This window comes from Dipodomys spectabilis, unplaced genomic scaffold (assembly GCF_019054845.1).
Source record: "Dipodomys spectabilis isolate Male_0828 unplaced genomic scaffold, ASM1905484v1 ptg000002l, whole genome shotgun sequence".
Taxonomy (NCBI): domain Eukaryota; kingdom Metazoa; phylum Chordata; class Mammalia; order Rodentia; family Heteromyidae; genus Dipodomys; species Dipodomys spectabilis.
This window is the reverse complement of record NW_024870679.1, coordinates 14,798,831-14,822,423: the sequence shown is the minus strand read 5'-3', so window position 1 is coordinate 14,822,423 and position 23,593 is coordinate 14,798,831. Positions and strand designations below refer to the sequence as shown.

At 45.1% G+C, this 23,593-nt stretch overlaps 1 protein-coding gene across 1 annotated transcript in view; it reads left to right on the top strand.

The window, feature by feature from the left end:
* Positions 1 to 20,256: 20,256 nt before the first annotated feature.
* Positions 20,257 to 23,593, top strand: part of Slc44a3 (solute carrier family 44 member 3) — a 60,039-nt gene continuing 56,702 nt past the window's right edge. Inside the window, exons 1-2 of the mRNA XM_042680126.1 lie at positions 20,257 to 20,322; positions 20,600 to 20,707. Of these exons, the coding sequence (XP_042536060.1) occupies positions 20,296 to 20,322; positions 20,600 to 20,707 (135 nt within the window). The 5' untranslated portion in view covers positions 20,257 to 20,295. The remainder of the gene's footprint in view (positions 20,323 to 20,599; positions 20,708 to 23,593) is intronic.

The window sequence follows — 23,593 nt, the reverse complement described above, 5'->3', positions numbered from 1 at the left end:
TTAAGACTGGCCCTCAACCAGTTGAGCCACAGTTCCACTTCTGGCTTTCTGGTGGTTAATTGGAGGTAAGAGTCATATGGACTTTCCTGCCAGGGTTACCTTTGAACCTGGATCCTCAAATCTCAGCCCTTTGAATAGCTAGGATTACAAGCACCTGGCTTCAAAACATTAATGTTTTCAACATGGCACCAAGTTGAGTTCAAATTTTGCTCCATCCTTTTCAAGCTTGGGACTTTAAACGAGTCAGGAAAGTTCTCTTGGCTGCCAGCCCATCCCCAAATTCAGACACCACCAATAATTTCCCTTAGCATTACAATGGTGACCCAATCCTATGGTGAAGATAGAGCTCCTAGCACCATGCCTGGCACCTGTTCTCTGTAGAAAGAACCCTGAATCTATCATGATCATCATTTGCCATTTATATGTACCAAGCACTGCATTAGGTCTTGGTTCTAAAAGCTAAGGGAACAAGGAGCTGAGGAGAAGGGTCGTGAGTTTCTGGAAGAGCTGATTTCTCCAAGAGGATAGGAAGGAACAAGGTGAGGAAAAGTCAATGCAAAGGTATGAATGGGATGATGAGCAAGATGTCTAGCCAGCCGCAGGCAGTACTACCTAGCCCTTACTCTTTCTAGAACATCAGAGAATCACCTTCTGTCCTCCATTGGGTGGCAAGCTGGGCTGATGGGAATGACCAGAGTGTACAGGACCCTTGACATGCTTGTGGCTGCCCCCTGTGTGAGGAGTGGGGGCAGAGAGCACCCCCTCAGCCACCCACACTCCTGATCTGAGTGGGAAGAGCAGAGTGGCTGAGGTCCTCGCTGAGGGAGATAAGGGGAAGCATGTCCTTTAGAGCCCTGAGCTGCCTGCCAAAGGGCCTTAGGGCATCCAGAATCTTCTCCCAGCTCTGCTGGCGGAGGCCCCTGAGCTGTTGAAAGGCAGCCAGCGAGGCCGCCCATGCAGCCTTCACCACAACAAATGCTGTTTACTTTGGATGCCAGCCGTCCCCACAATTCACACACAAGATTCCACCCCAGAAATGGACTCACACAGCCAGTAACATTAACAGACGTCCTGGACACAAGCCGTGGACTCCAGGGCTGGCTAGAAGGATATGATAGGGAGGAACGTGGCCTGATTTCTAGGACATTCTATATACCTGGGCTCTGTGGAAATCTAAGAAGTCCTTCTCACGCTCTCCAGGGACTTGGAGATCTCATCACCACAACAAGGTCCTTGGCTGCATTAAAAAAAAAATTAGGGGGTGGGGCGTGGGGGTAGAGGGGGATGGGAAGGGGAAACAAAGGAGGAGACTACAATGCTTGATAAGAAATGTACTCATTACCTTGTCCATGTAATTGTAACACCTCTGTACGGTATTTTCACAATCTTAAAAAAAATTATCCATCCTTCCTGTATTTTCTCCAACCCTTTATTTCAGTGAGGAAACCAAGTCTTGCAGCTTTGTGAGAAGGGATTGTTGCTCTTCTACAAAAGAGAGAGCAGACATGACATCATCAGCCTAAGTACAATAGGTTGAGGCCAAGGCAGGAAGAATATCCTTAAGAAACAGACTCTTGGAAAATGGAAAGGAAGTGGTAAGACTTCAGAAGGAACAGCTGAGAAGCTATAGAACTTAGTTCTCTGGAGAATACAGAGTTAGCCAGCCACCTAGGCCAGCAGGTAGGTAGCTAGGTGAGACTGGAGAAAAGCCAGAACTTGAAGAGAGCCCTTAATGCCAAGGTTCCTAAAAATTCTAGGACAAGACAGAATAACTGGGTTGGAATTCCCGATTGCCCAGGAAAATGGAGAGTCAAACCATGCTTTGTCCCCATGCAGGCCATCAACTCATCCTAATTAGATTATCCCTGGATTTCCTATGAACAAGCAGAGTCTTGCCTGCTTGCTCATATACAACTTAAAGTACCCCATGCGGTGCCAAGAGTAGCTCGATCTCACCAATGAAGAAGTCAAGTCCCAGAGCCCAGAATTTAGTTCGGTTTCACTCTGAGGTACATGGCTGGGCCCTGAGCCCTCAGACCTAGAATGTGGCTGGCCTGCTTCCTTAGTAACCTTGACTATGGCACTTCTCAAATACTCTTCTCCAAACTAACTCCAGCCTCAACTCTGTAAAGAAGCCATCAGAATTCTGGTCCTTGTTGAAATCATTTTCTTCCTTCTGCTGAAACATTTTAGGCACCTGCTGTATACCATATTTCTGTGTCATCTCTTTGGATACAGTGGGTGGGGGGGGCATGCTACTAGCAGTTGGAGGTTGCAGCAGGATGAGTAAGGGGTGAGGACAGATGAGACACTTGTCCTTTGGTGGGGGCTGGCTTGAGAAGTCGGACCTCATCTGCTCAGCCTCAGGAGGCAGAATGGCCCCATTGCCTGGAGCACTCGTGCCTGGCTGGCCAGCTGCAAGACTTTCCAGGATGCAGAATCCAGAAGCTTCCACTGCCCTGAGATGTGGCTTCTGTTTTGAAAGCTGCTTCTCAAGCAAGGCAGGAACTCATATCTCCATTTTTCACTGGAGGGAAAGCCAGAAATTGACTTAGAAGGTAGACCGAGGAAAGAAAACAAAATATCCTAAAGAGTATGCTTTGTCTGCATCAACACAATCTTTACCTTTGTGGGCCCTCATCAGGACAAGAGTAAGTGAGGTATCATAAATACTAATTCCTCTGCTTCCAACTTCCACACACCCCATACACACACACAAACACACACACACACACACACACACACACACGAAGGATTTTACACAGCTTGAAGAGGTCAGAGTCAGCCCCACTAGCAGGCAACTGGAGGGTGAGCAGGACAGGGTGGCTGCTGGTATGAGGGATGCAATGGAAGAGACATGGGGATGCTAAGTCCCCAGAACTTTCTTTGGCTCCTTCAGAATTCTGGGAAAGCATAAGCAAAACAGGATTGAATTCTGCTTCTCCAGCTGCCAACTGTTTAAGACTGGAATCTAGGTTCTGGATTTTCTAAGAATTGTATTGCCAATCTTTGGGCTTCATGAAATCACCACTGTGCTCACTCTTGGGGGATATGGGCCCCAGAGTTTGCTCACATTCCTCTCCTGCTCCCTGTATGGTTTTCTCCTACCTGTCCCTACCCTAGAGGTCCTAGAGGTCCTAAGGACATCTTCAGATCCCCTGCAAGTCCAGAGACAGACACAGAAACTCACATTCCCACTCAGCAGACAGGAAAGATAAGGTCCAGCAGGCGCTCTGTGACAGCTACATAAAGGGCCATGTGATGTTTGTACTTCTCTTTTCTGATCTCGTACCTGGTGCTTGTCCCACAATGCACAGCAGTTTCCTACCCAGTAAAGAGCATTCTTTACCCATCAGAACTTGGACTTGAATAGTGACCAGCTTGGTTCGGCTTCACTCTCCTCAGAATAACTCTCAAGGAACACAGGCTGAATTTGTCATTCCAGTTTTAGCCATGCCTTTCTTTGTTTATTGTAGACACTTTTTACACTCACTGAATGGTTTATGAAAAATATGCCAAAGAGTCTTGTAGAGGGGGCATGTTGCTATCTATTCTACACAAAATTGAAAATAAATAAACCAACAGGTATGATGACTTGAGCCTGTAAGCCTAGCTACTTGGGAGCAGAGAGAAGACCAGCTTAGGCAAAAAGAAGTTCACAAAATTCCATCTCAACCAATGGCTGGATGCAGTGTCTGCCGGGTGCCTGCTGTAGGGTAAGCACAATGGCTGGGCTCAGTAGGAAACAGAAGTAAAAAGATCATAACCCTCGTGGACTGGTCATAAAGTAAAAGTCAACCTCAAAAATAATATAGAGGCATGGCTCAAGTGGTAAAGGACCTGCCTTGCAACCATGTATTTTTGAGTTTGATCCCAATACCAATAAAATAAATAAATAGATAGATAGATAAACAAAATATATAGATTAAAAAATCAAACAAACAAAAGCAACACTTAAAGGGCTGGAAGGGTGGCTCAGAGGTAGATGGCTTGTCTAACAAGCTTGAGTCCCTGAGTTCAAACCAAGTACTGCTAAATAAATAAATAAATAAATGTTTTTTAACCCTACAGTTAAAATCCTAAATTCTTCCCCATCAAGCTCAGGAACAAAGCAATAATGCCTTCTCTCACCATTCTTTTCAGCATTGAAATCCTAGATAATATAATAAGGCCAAAAGAGGAAATAAAATGAGGAAGAGACACTTTCAGACTCATTCTAATAATATCCCTGGATTAGCCTAAGATGAAAACCAGACACAAAAAGGAAGTTACAGACAATTATCTCTATAAATACAGATGCAAAACTCTGAACAACAACAATGCCAAGCTAGTAACAAAAATCACATTTGTGAAATATATCCCAGGAATGTAAGGTTGGTTTAATACCTCCTAATCAATACATGTAATAATTACTCAACAGATGCAGAAAAACATTTGACAAAAATTTCATATCCTTTCTTGGTATTATTGAAAAGTCAACCAGCAAAAATACACAATAAAATAAAATAGCCAACAACACACTTATTAAGTTCTACTTAATAAAGTGCATCCATGAAGAATCTACAGTTCACATCATATTTGGTGATGAAAAACTGAGTCATTTCTCCATAAGGAAAGGAAAAGCAAAGATGTCTGTCCTCATCATTTCTAGTCACTATTGTACTAGACATTCTGATCAGTGCAATAAGACAAGTGGAAGAAATTAGAGGCATGCAATTTATAAAGGAAAGTAAAATTGTCTTTATGTGTACATATGTATATAGTTTCGTGGCAATACTGGGGTTTAATTCTGCTTACTAAACATACTCTACTGCTTCCTAGGTGGGTGCTCTACTACTTGAACCACATCCCCAACCCTAGATAACAACTTACTTTTGTAGGTACAAAATATAAAAACCTTTATGATTATGAGTTAAGCGAATATTTGTTAGACATGCCACAGCATCCCTGATTCATAAATAAAACAAGATACGTTAAACTAGACATTATTCAAATTTAAATTTTATTCTTCAAAATGCCACTAAGAGAAGGTATTCTGTGCTTTTCAAAAAAGCTAGAAGAAAGGATTCAAATAGCAATCCTCACATCTCAGCCTCCTGCATAGCTAGGATTACAGGAATGAGCCACCAGTGCCTAGCTTGATAGAGTTCTTTTAAAAACATGAGCTCATTCTTGGACATCTGCATTTGGTGTTAAATGTATACATTGTATGAGCTTTCATTTTGTCTAAGCATATATCATCCTCTTTACTATGAGAATTGGTTCTGTGGTATGCCTCTGATTGTTGTACAATTATTTCACTTGGACAGGACTCAATCATTAGGTCAAGTTTTACTTGAATTCCTGATGAAATTATTGTTGCAAATAATACAACTACACAAAACCTGAACCAAATCATACATTGTTTGTACAATAAAACTCAGAATAAAGGTCTGGTCATGGTTGTGGCATGTAATCCCAGCTACTCAGGAGGCAGAGATAGAGGAATCATGGTTCCAAAGTAGACAGAGGTGGTTGTACATGCCTGTAATCCCAACTATCTGAGAAGATCATGATCTGAAGCTGGCCTGAGCAATGAGAGACCTTGAAAAAAGGTCTCTGAAAAGCACAAAGCCTGAGTATCTCAAGTGGTAGATCACTAACCAGGGTAAAACCTTGAATTCAATGCCCAGATAGAAGAAAGAAATAGAAAAAAGAAACGAAGGGAAGGGGGAAAATAAAGAGGAGAGGAGAGTAAAGCATCAATTCTGGCTGTATGTTAAGTTGGGTGACTATATTAACCAGTGGTCTCATTTTCTAGACTCCAGTACCATCCATAGAGGCCCCCTCCTGCCTCAGAAACACAGCATGAGCACACTGGGGTCTCTTGTGTCTGCTCCTGGCTTACAGGTTTTTGGTTTTGCAAGGCCAGGAGAGAGGTTCTCTCTGCCCAATTTGGTACAGTTAAGTTGTGAGTCATTACACAGGAAGTAAAAGGGATTTACATATGTCCTTTTGGGGTTCTAATCGAATGAAGTTGCATGTACCACAAAACAACACGTACAAGATGAATTTAAAAAAAAAAACAAAAACAAAATTTACCTCATAATCCTTCCAAAGAAGGATTTGGGGTGATCCTATGTCGTAAGTATCATCTTACCCAATAATTATTACTCACAGGGCTGAGGGTGCCTTGCATTGTTTCTGAGAATAGATCTTTCCATTTATTTTAAAGCACAATTTGTTGTTACTGTATGAGTTAAAACTACCCAAGAAGTTATTTTCATCCTGCTGGCAGTTAACTTTTTATGCTAAATGAAGCCACCAACTAGCTCATTGAAAGCAGTGGGGGAGGGAAAAAGGAGGAAGTCAGATATCCAGAAACAGGATACTTCTTTTCCTCCTAGTTTACATTTCTGAAATGCTTTGTTTCCTATTTTAAAAAAAAAACACTATATTTACTAGCCAACGCTGTCCAGTGGCATCCGTCTTCAGCTCTTAGAAGCTGGTGACAGTAGATTCAAGCTTCAAAGCCAAAATAAAAGGAGGGATGATATTATCCAAAGAATAAAACAGGCCACACTGTCTTCGTGCATCCCGTCTTTTTCTAGCATGCTGTCTTAGGGCCCGTACTGAAAGGCAGCCCATTGTCTGTAGGCAGAAAACTTAAATTGCACAAGTTGGGGGCACATCAGCTCCAATGCTTCCTGATTACATAACCTTGAGCAAGGCCTTGTACCCCAGCAGTTCATCCTTGCCTTGTATAAACCTTCCCAGGTACTAGGCTTAAATAAGATTCAAGTCCAGGGCCTAACACCCTGCCTGCCACATAAGAAACTCCCAGAGATTAGCAAGGAGGAGCTTCTGGCATAGACCTCACCGGGATCTGAGGAGGAATGATGGCCAATGATGAGAAGAAAAAGAAAACAGGGGAAGCACCAAGGAAGCAGGACACAGTTTTGCCTGATGGCCCGCCCAGATACCAAGACCTTTTATAAAGATGGCAGCATTTAAAACTGGATCTTTCTATCTTGGTGATCTGAAATCACACATCAATTAATTTCTACCCTATATTTACTGGCAGGTAGCTTTTCAGTTTGAGGGGTGGGGATGTTTGGTTGGTTGTTTTGGTGGTCCTGGGGTTTGAACTCAGGGCTTTGAACTTGTTAGGCTGGTGCTCTACCACTGGAGGCATATCCCAACAGCTTTGAATTTCAAAATGCAAGTGATACCAAGGGATGGTTGGTGCCTACGGGAATTGCATTTGGGGTTAATCTGTGTCTCTCCAGAAAGGAGCTACAAGACACCCAGATCACTGGACGGCCTGAGGCTCTGTCATTTCCCAGACCTCATTAAATAGCTTCCTGAGGATGCTAATTATCAGCCCAAAACCCAAGAGACTGCAGTCACTGTCACCTCTACCCTACCCCACAGAGCAGGAGCCGCTGAGCAGCCACCCACCTGCTAAAGGACTGGCAAAGGAAAGGGAGAGAAGAAAGGGAAACGAAGGTAAGCCGCTGGTGGCTCACACCTATAATCCTAGCAACACAGGGGCCTAAGATCTGAGGATTACAGTTTGAAGCCAGCCCAAGCAGGAAAGTCTGTGAGACTCTTGTTTTCCATGAACCACCAAAAAGCCGGAAGTAGAGCTGTGGTTCAAGTGGTAGAGAGCCAGCCTTGAGTGAAAAAAGCTCAGGAACAGTCCCCAAGCTCTGTGTTCAAGCCCCAGTGCCAGGACAAATACAAAGGTACAGGGGGTGGGGACTGAATGAAGGCAAGAGCGACAGTGAAGGTCAAGGTGAAGGTCAGATGAGTCAGCTGAAGGACGACTGTTCTGTGAGTGGGGAGTGTTGTGGGTCCTCAGTTCTGCACAAGGCAGCTGTCTCTTCCTACGTGCACCCCGGGCGTCCATGACTGGCACAACCCATCTCTTCCCGTCAAGAGTCGCAACAACACCCCCATTTCTGGACAAGATCTACAACACCATGCTTCCTAGGAATGTCGCTGTGGAATCCCCAACATTGCATCTATTTCACATGCCAATCCGGGCGTCGGTCATTAGTTTTCAGATGGCCAATAGGACGCACTTCTGTCCTAAGACTGTCAGGATTGTAACTTCCTACACAGTAGGCTAAAAAAAGACCTGGCTTGTAGCCAGTTTCATTTGACAAGAAGCTTGAAGGCTTCCGAAGAAATGATTTATTTTGATTCAGTCTTAAGGAATTGAATACCAGACCACATGCACACATGCACACACATGCGCAGGCATGCACGCATGCACACACACTCGTTGCGTGTGAATGTCTCCTCGTGTTTTCTCAATCATCGTGGGCTGCTGTCCCACTTCCTGCCTTCGTGAACAGGATGTGACCCAACAGGATGGAGCGCTCCCTCATTTTCCGCTTTCTACCTCTAAAAAAAGTGATGTCTGTGTTTGATGACTTGATCATTGACCTCGGGTGACCATAGTCAAGCAGGGGAAAATCCACCCTCCACTCATCCGAGATGTCCCGTCTAGCCTTTCTTTGCTTTTCCTCGGTGACTGGTCCTGGCTCCTCCCTCAGAAGGCAAAGCTGGGGAAGAGGCAGAGAAGAGTTCAACATCTAGGTTAAGCTTTCCTATTTCCAAGCTTTCCTATTGCTTTCCAGGATCATAACAAGGATCACCAGTGAACCATTCAATAAGGATAGTAGAGACATAAGTTGCCAAGTGGTCTGATTTTAAATGATAATGTTATGGAACGGCTTTATTCATAGTGTTACAGATATTATGTGAATTAGTCACCTTTGCCTAGTGAGCTGTTGGCTTCTCTTTTGATCCCTGGAGCCAGGTGTTGTGCTTTGCAAAAAATTTTAGAGGATTAAAATTAAGTAAAGACTGACTGTTAGACGTGATTCGTGCCTAGTAGTCAGAAGCTCATAATTGAATACAACATTTTAGAAAGTTTATCATGTGTATTTCTCTTTTCAGGAAATTTCAGAATAAACTTTAATTCAATATGACATCAAACCCAAGTGTCTACTCTGTCTGTCTGTATAACACTCTTTCTTTCTCTCTTCTCTCTCTCTCTCTCTCTCTCTCTCACACACACACACACACACACACACACACACACACACAACAAGCTAGGTCTTTCATGAGTTCATGCCACATAAACCTCTAATTTACTGTAACCATCTATAGCCATTGCTCTTAGTATTGGCTGCCAATATTGATGCTTCTAGAGATTATTTGACCAGTAAATTAATTAAATGATTCTTTTGGGAAAAAATCCTAATGAGTCCTTAAAATTGAGAAACAATGAACTTCAGTTTCTCCTTTTGAAAAGTGTGAGATCCCGAAGTATTCCACCTCTCTTGTGATTAAACAAGACTGAAGCAATAACTTATCGCTGATGATCAGCTAGTCAGATAGTACTTTAAAGGATGCTAATAGAGAAGCATTGACAGAGCATTTTTCAAGTGATGCACTACTAGCCATTCATTGATGGTGAAATTAACTTAGTGAGCCATACCTGGTGTTTTGGGGGAGAATGTTTGAAAAGGAAAGGAAGAAAAGAGTAAAAGAATGTGTTGCATTTATTGGGGAAAATTATTAAACTTTTCTTCATGTGTTTGTGTGTGTGTGTATGTTTATAGAGGATCACTATATGAAATATATTTCTTACAATGGATCAAGATGCTAGGTGTTTTTAAACCATTAGAATATAGAGAAAAATGTTCTCTGAGCTGAGTGGGGATGGAATGAGACATAGCCACAGCCTTAAAAATCATCCCTTGAATCTTCTTTCATCTGAATTTATCCTAACAAAATATCTCTCCACATATTTGCATAGTAGTAGATACATTAGTAGTAGTAGTAGTAGATACATTAAGGCAAAAGTGGAAACAGATAATGTATTTAACCATATGGAGTTAACCACAATCTATTTGGTTAGATGCATTATCTGTGTAGCAAACTACAAATCAGCCATTAAAAGAAGGAAGTAAATTTATGTCTCTTGGCTTAGAAGGCTGTTCAGATCCATTGAAAGGACATTGCAGACTCTAAGACATTCAGTGCAGCATAATTGCACTTGGATAAATATACACTGCTAGATCTCTTGATGTGGTAGAAAGAGAAGTGGAGCTCTATTCCACAGGCTCCCTCTCCCTGGCTCTGTCGCTTCCCAGTTGCATAGTCTTGCTCAAGAAACTTAATCTAGCCAACTAATTATTCTATCTCCCCCATTAGACTGTCTTGAAGAGAACTGAGTGAATTAGTGTCAGACTTCCAAGCAGTGTCAAGCACCTCGTAAACACTTGTTTTAAAAAAAAAAAAAAAAGGTACTCTTTTTATTCCAGAGAAACATGTGAGATTTCAAGACAACAATCAAAACACTGGCCACTGTGTGCTGGGATTATTTCACTTCATTTCTTCTTCATCCATTATCATCAGGAAAAGACAAGACAGCAGAAAAATGCGAAGTATGTCATGCAGACTTAGGCTGCTAAACCATCTTTAGTTTAATGGCTTCAGGTTAAAAACAAATAACATTAAACCAAGAAAGCAATAACAAAGGGATGACATTGATTAGGATTCTTGTATTTATACACTACTTCACTGAATGACAGCTCCTTTGTACAACTGTAACTATATAATTGTACAACTACAATTATAAAAACAATATTTTCAAACAAGAAAGCAATAACTTCCTATTTTAACTGGATTTTGCTTGCTTGTTCAAGTTTAATTTTATTGTCAAGGTGTTGTACAGAGGGGTTACAGATACATACATAAGGTAGTGAGTACATTGTTACCCCTTTCCTCATTTTTCTCCCACTTTCTTTCGCCCCTTTGCCCTTTCCAAAGTTGTAAAGTTCATTTCCAGTATTGTCTTATGAGTATTACTGTTGCATTGGTTCACCCTTTGTCCTTTGCCTCAACATTTTGTTGTGGCCCTTCCTTTCCCTAATTCAGATAAATGTATATATAATACCCAGGGTACCAAAATCAAATACAGTGACAAAAAGGTATAAACCATAGGAGGAAAAAAGAAAAAGCACAAGAAAAAAGAAGTAACTTCACGTAGTACATTAAAAACAACTACAACAAAGAAAAACCTTGTGTTTCCATATCTTGGAGTTCATTTCTCTTAGCATCATCTTATATGGTCATATGTACATAACTTTTGATCCTCTGCTAGGACTATCCTAGACATATACTAATTATGACAAATGAGGGAAACCATGGAGCCTATGCTTCTTTGGCTTACTTCGCTTAATATGACTTTTTCCAAGTCTTTCCATTTCCTTACACATAGGGTGATGACATTGTGTGTATATATCACATTTTCTTGATCCTTTCATCTGCTGAAGGGCATCTGGGTTGGTTCAATATCTTAGCTATGGTAGATATCCTGAAAACATTACAGGAAGGAATAGGAGAAATGCTAAGGCTCCTTGGCAGAGGTTGAAACTTGCTTTTTTTTTTTTTTTTGGAGTTTTATATATATATATATAAAATGTTGTATAGAGGGGTTACGGTTACATGAGTAGGGTAATGAGTACATTTCATAGCGAGCATTGTTACCTCCTCCTTTGTTTTCCCCCTACCATCCCTTCCCTCCCCACCTCCCCAACTCTCCCACCTGTCATAAGGTCTGAACTCTGGGCCTGGGCACTGTCCTTCAGCTCTTCAGCTTAAGGCTAGTGCTCTACCACTTGAGCCGCAGTGCCACTTCCGGCTTTTTCTGCTTCTGTGATGGTGAGGAATCAAACCCAGGGCCTCATGCATGCAAGGTAAGCACTCTACCACTGGGCCGTCTTCCCAGTCCCTTTGCTTGCTTCTTTAAAGAGATAAGGTTTGCAGGATTTTTTCCCCATTAAGTGATGAACTCTGCTATGGAATTCCATTTCCCTCTCTCTCTCTCTTTCTCTCTCTCTCTCTCTGTCTTTCTGCCTCTGTCTCTGTCTCTCCCTCTCTCTCTCATGCTCTGCTTTCTCTCACTTTATCTGTCTAAACTAGTGCACCAACATATATGAACTGATATAGTTATACAGGCCCCAAAATGATCTGTCCCAGTATCATCCTGTATGTGATTGCATTTCTCATCAACTGATGTCGAAAGTGCACCCAAAGAAAACAGTTCAAACTGAGCTGGCCTCTGTTTTTATCCACAAGGTACAAACAGTGACCTTAAATGGCACTGCGTGTGGGTGGAGAGACACATTTTCTTTAATTCGAAAAATGGGGAAATACAGAACTTCATGGAAAAAAATAAAAAATATTGGAAAGTCATCCATTGTTTTTCTACTTGAGGGCCATTACTAGTGTGTTAGTAACTTTCCTCTCAGACGCCGTCTTTGCCATGTTATCTCAGTTGGCTGGAGTGCAACTGGGCCATTACTTTCCACCTGGTTTTATATCAAAAGCAGGTATCATGCTATCTATCAAATAATTCTCAAACCTATTTTAGTGAATGAAGTTTTCTTGGGTGAATCACCATTTCTCTTTTGAAGAGCATTCAGATTATTTTCAAGTTCTAGCTATTATGAAGAGAACCCTCCATTCCATTGAAGTTGACATCATACATTCATTCATATAAAAGCTTCAAGAATTGCATTGCAATTGGGAGCTGAGGTATGGTTCAAGTGGTAGCGCTCCTGCCTAGCAAATATGAGACCCTGAGTTCAAACCCCATTATTGGGAGGCAGGGGGAGAAAGGATATGGAGTTAGGCTTTTTTTTTTTTAATGATTATAAGTTTGTGTGTCTTTCTTTTTTTATTTTTATTTTTTTTGGGGGGGTCCGGTCGTGGGGCCTGAACTCTGGGCCTGGGCGCTGTCCCTTAGCTCTTCAGCTCAAGGCTAGCGCTTTACCACTTGAGCCACAGCGCCACTTCCGGCTTTTTTCTTTTTGCTTATGTGGTGCTGAGGAATCGAACCCAGGGCCTCAGGCATGCAAGGCAAGCGCTCTACCGCTGAGCCACCTTCCCAGCCCAGTTTGTGTGTCTTTCTTCATGAATTGGCAGGTTCTTCCTTCTACCCATTTTCTGTTGTTTCCTCCTACAATTTTTTATGGCCATGCCTTCAAATAAAGACTATAAGATTTTTAGAAACTATTTTCAGTAATTCAGCCATCTCTAATTTAATTTTGAATTTAGACAAATAGGTATGAATTTGTGTTCTGTAGCCGAGTGTTTCCAGTACAATTCTTGCTGTCACCTAGACACTCCGTCCTTCATCTTCTTGAAGCTCGAGTTTGTTCTGTGACAGAATGTCTGATTGACTCTGCTCATGAGGGAGGTTTGGGGTGAGGGGAGCTCGGTGTACTGATTGTACACCATGATGTACTGATGATTTCTCTTTGTCCACAAGGACTGTTTACCTGCCATTTATTCAGCCAACGGTTCCTTATTCACTTCACTTGCTTCATTTGTGGGGCAGATTTGTTCCAATGAAGACGCGCTTGAATGACCACGCACACGTTCTTCCTCCCTACAATACCTAGTGAATTCTGGTGCACGCGCTCCGCAGTCTTGAGGGCACGGAATGAGCTGCGCAGAGCCGTTCCCTGTCCTTCCCCTATCTGTGCAATGCACACAGACGCCAGAGCTCCCTCGCCCATCTCCTCGCAGCTCTGATGCTGTGCTAGCATGTCACTCCATCTTAGAACCCGTGCCTTCGAGCATGGGTGAGGCCTTGGGTTCGATCCCCAGCACAGAAATAAAACCACCCGAAAATGTTGACGCGTTCTTGCCTAAATACATGCTTAGATAAGTTTTAAGACAGACAGACAGAGACTTGTGCACAAAAAAGCGATCCTATTCGATCGCGCCTGAGCTGGTGTGACGCTGATGGCGGATGCTGCAGGCCTGGGTCCGCCCCACCCTCCCTGCCCACCCTCTCTGTCCCTAGACCCTCTGCACCCCTCCTCCTGCGCCGCCTCGTTGCGCATCCCCTCCTCCGCGTCCTGGCAGGCTTCATCCACCAAAGGGCTTTGAGAAGCCCTGGGTCCTGAAACCCTTAGCCAAGGCTCGGCCGGGCCGTGCTACTTGGTAGCCCTGCCCGCCACAGGTGGACCGGGCCGGGAACCTTTGCACCACCAGCCTCCGTGCTCTGCCCAGTGCTCCTTGGCGCCACCTGCTGGGCGGCGTTCTGAGCGTCAGGAGGAAGGACAGTGGCGAGCTCCCAGAGCAGCACTGGGATTGGGCGAGGCGAGTCAGGTGATCAGGATTTAGGGCGGGGCCATGGGGGAGGGCGTTCTGAGCGTCAGGAGGAAGGACAGTGGCGAGCTCCCAGAGCAGCACTGGGATTGGGCGAGGCGAGTCAGGTGATCAGGATTTAGGGCGGGGCCATGGGGGGTGGGCGGGGCAGGGAGAGCCCTAGTCCCTTGCGGGCCTAGCCAGCAGAGCATACCCGCTAACGCCAGGCTCGGGGTTAAGGCCAGGGGGTCAGCCCTCCCTCCCTGGTCCTGTCCAACAGGCCGCACCAGTCTTCTCCGGGGAACCAAAAGATATTTTCAAGATGGAAAAATGAAGTGTGTAGCACACCCCCGAGGCTTCTACAGATCCCCCAAGCCAGGCAGCAGCCGCCAGTCTACCCTGGTCACCCCTGGGGTCATGACCTGCGAGGTCATGGGCCAGACTCTGCTATTTCCTCCTCCTAGAAACACCACCAAGCCAGAAGTCGCCAGCAAAGACTCCAACACAAGGTTCAAAACCCCAAGAAGAGTTGAAAAGACACAGACGAGCGCATTCCGTAACTTGCATGTGTGGGAGGGGACTGGGATGCGCATGCGCAGGGTGCTGCAGGCTAGTCCCCCCTGTGCACTCCAAGCAGAGGAACATGATCTTGGTTTGGGGGTGCTTGTATTTAATACACATACTATTATATAATATGCACACTTTGTGAGGTTTTTTTATTTTAATGTTCTGTCAGATGCTTTTTGAAATAAACAGTAGATTCTAAAAGATGAAGAGGAGGTTGCAATGAGGAGACTTTAGTGGTCTTGATTAACAAAAGGAGAAAGATTGCCATTGGCTAGACATGGGTACCCTTTAAAAAAATAAAATGAAAAAGACAAAGCTCAGAATGAGAAATGAAAGGAAGAGGAGAGGAGGAGAAGAGGAGAGGGGAGGGAGGGTAGGAAAGGAAGAAAGAAAGGGGAGGAAGAGAAGAAAAAGAAAGAAAAAAAGAAAGCTGTGGGGCAAACAAGGAAGAGAAAGCAGAGAGGAGAAATGTAGGTGAAGCAGCAAAAATAGAACCTTGGATAGTTCAAGTGGGGAAGAGGGTATGGCCCTTGTCAACTTCAGGGAGTCTCTTTGGTATCCTTAATTGAATCTTTTTAAAAATATTATTTAATATGACCTAGAAGTCATTGAACTGGCTTGGGACCAAGTTAGGTTATACGATATGTATATAATAACAATCTTCTAAATTAGCCATTTAAAAAATAAGGAACTGCCAGCTGGGTGCTGGTGATTCACACCTGTAATCCTAGCTCCTCAGGAGGCTGAGATTTGAATCCAGGTTCAAAACCATCCCAAGCAGGAAAGTTTGTTAGACTTTTATTTCCAATAAATTACCAAAAAAAAAAAAAAAAAAGCCAGAAGCAGCACTGTGGTTCAAGTGCTAGAGTGCTGGCCTTGAACAAAATAAAGGTCAGGAATAGTGCCCAGGCCCTGAGTTTATGCCCCAGCACTGGCAAAAAGTAAATAAATAAATAAGGAAATGTGGTGCTTCTCAGGAGGCTGAGATCTTAGGATTCTGGTTCAAAGCCAGCCAGAGCAAGAAAGTCTGTGAGGTTCTTATCTCCAACTAACCACTTAAAAACCAGAAGTGGAGCTGTGGCTCAAAATGGTAGAGCACTAGCTTTGAGCAAAGAAGCTTTGGGACAGCACCCAAGCCCTAGGACCAGCACAAAAAATAATAAATAAGGAAACTGGGGCTCACAGAGGGTACGTTCATTTGCCAAGACTCTGCAGCTGGCTGGTGTTCAACCCCAGTCATAAGACCTCTAACATTCAGTATTCCCGGACAAGTACATAAGGCATTATTTGGAAGTGGCCAGTAAATACTTGTATTTAATGCTCTAAGAAGGACATCAACTACTTCTAGGGAAAGCTGAGGCCAACGGCTTGAATGTCCTCTGTACTAAGACAGAAGCAGGGAGGAGATGCTCACAATTTTGGAGAGAGAAGGAGAGAGAAAGTGAAGGAGGGAAAAAGGAAAAGAGAGGGAAAGTGGAAAGAGAAAAGAAAAAAGGAGGGAAAGGAAAGAGAAAACAAAAATCTTAGAAGCAATCAGCTAAAAGCGCTGACATGACAACTCAGCCACTGACTGACACTGCCATCTTCTGTTAGCAAGGGGTAACTACATTTGCCCTCAAGGTCAGGATTTCTCTTCCCTTGTTGAGTTGACTCAGAGGGCCTGCCTGCCTGTTGTCTGACTCTCATATTATATAGTTAAGGAATCAACAGGGAAAATGAGGCCAAGAGTTGAACATGAAGAAAAGTAAATGAGAAGAGAAGCAACGGCAAAAGCAAAGCAGGGAAGTGGTATTTTTCTGTGAAGTCTACATCAACTTACATATTCAGATGTGACTCTCCTTTGCCACCAACCTGTTTTATCCATCTGCCATGTCAAAGGCTTGCTTTGTTTGTTTGTTGTGGTTTTCCATTATTTTGAAAGAACAAGATTTTTTTGTTTATATCGATTAACTGTCTTTTTTGTTGTTGTTCATCATGGGACTTGAACTCAGGGCCTGGGCACTGTCCCTGAGCCTCTTTTGCTCAAGGCTAGCGCTCTATCACTCGAGCTACAGTGCCACTTCGGCTTTTTTCTGTTTATTTGATGGTGAGGAATGGAACCCAGGCCTCATGCGTGCAAGGCAAGCACTCTACCACTGAGCCAACTTCCCGGCCCCTGTCTTACCTCTTTTGTTTGTTTTCTGCTTCTCTTATTTCTGCTCTTTCTCTCATTCATTCTCTCCTACTTGCTTTGGGATTCTAGTTTTCATACAGATGTCATGTGATTTTAATTCAGAGAATTTCGGAGCTCCAAGGAAATCTGGATCTACTTTCTCATGTTTCAGAAGAACTGTGAGAGACAGGAAATTTGCCATATATCCCACAGATGGTCCCAGGCTTCCCCAGTCAGATTCATCGCTTTCTCTATGTATACCATGATGTTCTCCTCCTCCTGTTGTATTCTTTCTTCCCTTTCCTTTTCTGCTTCCCTTCACTTAGCACAGAAAAAGATGAGATTGTTGGATTGAGCCAAACACTGGTGGCTCACGCCTGTAATCCTAGTTACTAAGAAGGCTGAAATTTGAAGGTCACGGTTCAAAGCCAGCCTGAGTAGGAAAGTTGATGAGACCCTTATCTCCAAATTAAATAGCAAAAAGCTGAAAATGGAGGTATGGTTCAAGTTCAAGCATCAGCCTTGAGCAATGAAAACACAAGCAAGAGCACTGAGTCCTGAGTTCATGCCCCAGGCACAACCACCAAGAAAAAGACTTTGCAAGTGCTCACAATTCATTCCTTCTTCTCTTAAGATCATGTAACAAATCAAGCTGAGATCTGAGGATTATGGTTCAAAGCCAGCCCAGGCAGGAAAATCTATGAGACTCTTATCTTTAATTAACTTCCAGAAAACTGGAAGTGGTGCTGTGGCTTAAAGTGATAGAGCAATAATCTTGAGCAAAAAAGCTAAGGGACAGCACCCAGGCCCAGAGTTCAAGCCCTACAACAGAAAGAAAGAAAGCAAGAGAGAAAGAAAGAGGGAGAGAGGGAAGGAAGGAAGGCAGGAAAGAGGGAGGGAGGGAGGAAAGGAGATAGGGAGGGAAGGAAGGAGGGGGAAGGAAAGAAAGGAAAGAAGAAAACAGTATCTCCCAAACCACTTCTTTCTTGATATTTTAATTTTTATTGTTATTATAAAGGTGCAGAGGGGTTACAGTTAGTAAGTCAGGCAATGAGTACATTTCTTTTTGGACAATGTCACCCTTTCCCTCGCTCTCTCCCAGTCCCAGTTGTTCCTTCCCAGCCCCATCCACAAGTTGTAGAGTTCATTTTCAACACATAGCACATAATTTTGAAAATATTCCTCAGGACGCATGAAGGGATCGGGTATCCTGGACTACAGCAATTGTTCTAAAGGCCATGCTGAGCTTTGCTTCTAAAATCGCACTCATTTAGACATAGAAAGTAGAGAACGGTTGGTGTGTGAAGATGATTGCACACCAGGAAGAACTTAGGGACACAGACATAAATCCTTGATGAAGGGTAACTGTTCATTGTCTAAAAAGTAGGAGAGAAAAGGTGTCCTCACCAATATAAAGGCTGTAGCACTGACATCTAACTGATAGGAAATGAGGCACGTTAGCTACAGAGAAAGAATGGCAGATCTAAAGCTTTCTACTCTCATCTGCAAGGGCTTTTCTGGCCAATGGTTGCTTGACACAAGCAATGCCATTTTAGGGACAATCATCATCTCCTAAATTGTTATACAACCCAAATTGTCTATGTCTTTTTACCTTCAATCTCATGAAATCCTACTGTTGAGCCACATCCTGTCATAAACAAGGGGTTGTTCTGTTCTGGGGGTGATTGAGTGGATAAATCCTACACTAAGCCAATCACGCAGGGCTGTGAACTTAAGTTCCCATGCAATTGGAATCGGGGGCAGTGATGCCTTCCAGATAAAACTTGGGCTGACAGCCTGCCCTGTGCACTCGCTAATCTTCCCACCCTTCTGCAGAAATAAAATCTGCCTTGCCGAGTCCTTGCTGAGTCTCAGGCCTCATTCTGGAGCGACAGCAGATCTTGAGATTCACGTCCATCAAGTTCTAGGAGGCATCCATGACTCTTCTCCCTAGTGTTTCCCTGGGTCCAGCAGCAGCCGCCAGCATTCAGTCAGGCCTTCTCCAGAAGGGCAGAGAAGCACTGCACATGTTCTGACCAAACCGAGTGCCTTTGCAGTGGAACTTAGCCTGACCTGTGCACAACCTGGCTTCATGCATATACGTTGCATCTCATGCGTGTACTTGAAATCATGGGATGGAAGCTTTGTCTGTGCGCACGTCCCCTCCAGAAACCTGCCAATCATCTTCTTCGATCTGCCCACTCTCATGACCATGAGCACCCCAAATCCAATAACTGAGATCCTTAACCACGTGCTTGGTCTGAAGGCATCCAGCCCACGTCCTTAATGGTGTACGTGTTTTGCATTTCTTACTCTCTTCACACTGTGTGTGTGTGTGTGTGTGTGTGTGTGTGTGTGTGTGTGTTCAATTGATTGTGATGCTAAAAATCTAGCATCTTCCCCTGGGAGATGACCCACTAGTAACAGCAATGTTGGGACAGAAGAAAGCTGACAACTCAGACCAACAATTCAGCCCTAGAGATTCCAGCCTCGCTCTGAGCTCCCATGCTACAGGCAGAAAGCTTGAGGTGAACACCTCTGTTCTCTCTAAAAGGAGGATCGACACTAACTTTGAAGCCCAAAACAAGGTTGAATGAGAACAGGTCCAGGCAACTCGACCATACAGCACCATTTTTTGTAACATCTCTCTAAAGCAAACTAAATTTAGGTTGCTAGCAGATAGACTAACCTGAGCTAGTGAGGATGTTGAAGCAAGACTAAAGGACAAAATTCAGAACAGTGGCTGTAATCCAAGTGAATGATGGTGTGACAGGGGTTGTGTTTGTCTAAGGGGAGATGGGCAGACTCTATAAAAAACATTCTGCTTCAGGGGTGCCTTCAGGGGTGTTCATATGCAGGCCATACTCTTACTGTGGAATATTTGATACAAAGGATATTAATTTAAGTAATATAATGCAATATGCATATATTTATGATGAAAGAAGATTTTCAGCCAGGTGCCAGTGACTCACACCTGTAAATCCTATTTCCTTGACAGGCAGGGATCGGGAGGATTGCAGTTTAAGGTCCGCCTGGGCGAAATGTTAGCGACTCCATCTCCATAGAGAAAGTTGCATGTAGTGGTGCATGTCTGTCAACCCGGCTACAAAAGCATAAATAGGAGGACTGAGGTCCAGGACTCTCCAAACAAAACAAAACAAACGCAAACAGAAAGCCGAGGCCCCATGTTAAAAATTAACTAGGGGACAATAGGCTGGGGCTTTACTCAAGCAGAGTAGGGAGGAGCCCTCTAGGTGCACCTGCCGAGGCCGCCGTCCCGCTGTCCCGCAGTCCCGCCCGCGGCCACCAGGCGGCGCTGCGCCCGCCCCGGCCCGCCCTCCCCCTCCCCACTCCCGCCCGCCCGGACACCGCGTCCCGGGACTCCGGGTCCCCAGCCCGCCGCGGGGCGCACCATGCAGTGTCTGGGCGCCGAGTACGAGGTGAGCACCTGTAATCTGTCCGCGAGGTCGGGGCGGGGGACAGGGAGGGGGTGCGAGGTGAGGACAGGGGCTGCGCCCTCCGCACCTGCACCTGCCTGCCCCCCCCCCCCCACGCAGGTGTGCGGGGAGCCGCCGGCCGGGGGCGGGGCCTAGGGTGTGGGGGTCCCAGGTGCGGACCCCCACACCTGCCCGGAACGGGGGACCCCCAGCTCCCTCCCTGAGCCGTCTTCCTGCAGATCGGGGCTTTTTCTCAACCTGCACTTTTTCTTTCTGGAAGGTTCCTGCCGAGAGAACTCCCAGGCCGCCGGCCTGGCGACCCCAGCTTTATCGGAAATGCACGGACACGGCGTGGCTGGTCCTGTTCTTTCTCTTTTGGACTGGTCTGGTAAGTGTGTGTGCGCGTGTGTGTGTGCGTGTGTGTGTGTGCGTGTGTGTGTGCGTGTGTGTGTGCGTGTGTGTGTGTGCGTGTGCGTGCGTGTGCGTGCGTGTGTGTGTGTGTGTGTGTGTGTGTGTGTGGCCTCAAGTCTCAAATGTCCATCGCTCTAAGTTTGTGATACAAAACTTCTGCCATTCACTCAGAAAAGCTAGTCCCTGGGAATATTTTCTCTGTCTGTCTGTCTGTCTATCTTATCTATTTTGGTAGTACTAGGGTTTGAACTCCCAACCTGGAGCTTGCCAACCATGCAATTTGCACTTAAGTTCCAGCCCCAGTCTTGGTTTTTTTTTCTTTTCTTTTCTTTTTTATTTTAAGTTGTCTTGCAAATAAGGTTTTTCCTTTCTGCCCTTAGCTGGCTTAATTTCATTCCCTTTCTTGTAGCCTGTCTCCCCCACCCTCTTCCCTCGCTGCCCTCTGTGGGTAGCTGGTCTGGCAAGGAACAACTAACTTTCCTGCCTTGTTAATTGAGATGATATGGAGAAGAAAAAACAACTTCTCAAGGCTGGCCTCAAATCTCCATCCTTCCAATCTCCATTTCCTGAAGAAATGAGCTTCTAGACCTGAGCCACACGCCAGCCCTCCCAGCCCCCCTTCGCCCTGGCAGCCCTAGAGAATTCTGGTGTGGTCTGTCTTCCCTTTGGCTTAACTGGAGAAACTGTTCTTGCTGCGGGACAGAGTTTCCTGACTAAGCCCTTGGTCTGTTAGGAGAGGTTGCGGGGATTGTTAGTTCGTGGGGCTCATGTGAATTCTCTCATTATCTGAGCTATCTGAGTGGAAGTTCATTTACCCTCTGCCACACCCCTAGGTCAAACATCCCTCCAACTTCTGCCGGTCTCTAACAAAGGCCAGCTCAGAGCGGACAGCTTTTATTTGAGGCAAGCTGCACGCGCGTGCTCTGTGGTGAAACAGGTTGAGCTAGCTCTGCGTGTGCTCCCAGCTCCCTGGGGTCCTGCGGCCCACTCGGCCCTGAATGGCTGTGGAAGCCGAATCCTGACTCACTTCATCTTTATATGAGGGCTGTGGGTACAGCAGACATGTTCACTCAGCCTTTTTTCAAAGGCCACATTTATAAAACCATCTAGGCCCACTTCAGGCTGTTTGCCACATGGTCAATGATTAATTCATGAAGCCTGATAATCACCACCAGAGAGTGATGGCCTTGGTGGAGTAGCCTCACCTACCTATATGTTCATCCTTTCCCAGTGGCAAAGGCACCTGCTGATGTCCCGGACTGGCTTGGCACAGACAGATGTGGTTGTAACAGTCCGGGACCGAAAGGCATGCTGGGTTTTGCTAGTGCAGCTCCAGGTGTGACCTTTCAGAACCATCCCGAAGGAAGTGCGAGGCACCTGCCACACATCTGGCTGCCCTGCCGGCCCACAGGGGCCTGGCTGTTTGTATGTGCTGTGGCACACGTGCGTGGGGCAGCTGTCCTGCCCAGTGCATGCAGCTTTGGCCTGGAGCTGTTCTTGTCACTTGGTGGTTTTCGCTTTCCTGCCTGAAGCTGGGTGCATGGCTTCCCTTCATGGCCTGGGGGGAGTTGAGGCCCAGCGTGGACATGGCCTGGAACTGGAGAGAGCTTTACAATTACAATTACACTCATCGTCTTCACTGCTTTGCAATAACCTGAGTTCTTTCTGAGCCATTCATTGGTTCTCGTTGTGAGCCTCCCGTGATGTTTCCACTATGCGCAGAACAGAGCGTTTCCTGTGTCTCTGATCTTATCATGGAGGTCCTGCCGTTGGTGGGGCTGTGACAAGTTAGTGCTGAAAACGCTAGGGAAATTGCTAGAACTGCGAGCCAGGGTGTCCAAATAGAAAGAGCACCAGCCTGTGCTTATATTTGCATCTAACACATAGAGCAGAAAGCCTCAAACTCCGAACCACCTCTGCCTCAACTTACCTCCCTAGTAATCCTCTTCCAACCTCCATTTTCCTTCCTGGTGACCATATCACTCTGGGGCACGCATCTTGGGTGTCCCCTCTTATATGAAATTGCCCTTGCTTGGGTTGGTTGGTTTGTCAGTCACGGGGCTTGAACTCAGAGCATGGGTGCTGTTTCTGAGCTTTTTTACTTAAGGTTGGTGCTCGATCACTTTGAGCCACAGCGCCACTTCCAGTTTTTCTGGTGGTTAATTGGACAGAAGAGTCTCAGGGACTTTGGCTTTGAACTGTAATCCTCAGATCTCAGCCTGCTGAACAGCTAGAGTTACAGGCATGAGCCACCGACGCCCAGCACCCTTGCTTGTTCGACAGTCAGAGAGATAATGGTTTCCAGTAGTAACCGTGTGGTAAGGACTCAGGAAAACCCACCTTCCTCCCGCTGAAACCTTCCCATTCCTCAGGTTTTCCAAAGGAGATATCTAGTACAGAATGGTGATGTATGGAAAATGTCACTTCGTGAGGAGATCCCTGGAGAGACACAAGGCTATCCTACCCTGAAGCCCACAGGTCACGTGCTCCAAGTGGGAGGGACAGGAGGCGGCCACCGCAGGACAGGGTCAGCACAGCCTGTCTGCCACTGGGGCTCCTAGGAAATCCGACTTACCACACAGCCTTCAAGTAAGGAGCAGCGACCACTCTCTAAAGTCAGGAGGAGGGCAGAGGAACCTCCTTCCCCAGGAGGCCTGGAGGAGACAGGCCAGCTCCCAACTACTTAAAGGCAGGGACTGGGACTCGTTCAGCACTTTGTCCCCCCAAAACAAGAGTCTCTGCTACACACACTGGGCATTTGAAAAAAAAATTTAACTTCTGTTATGAATACAGACGATGCAAAGATAGAACTATTGATATATATTATATATTGATATACATATTATATATAACAAGTATATAT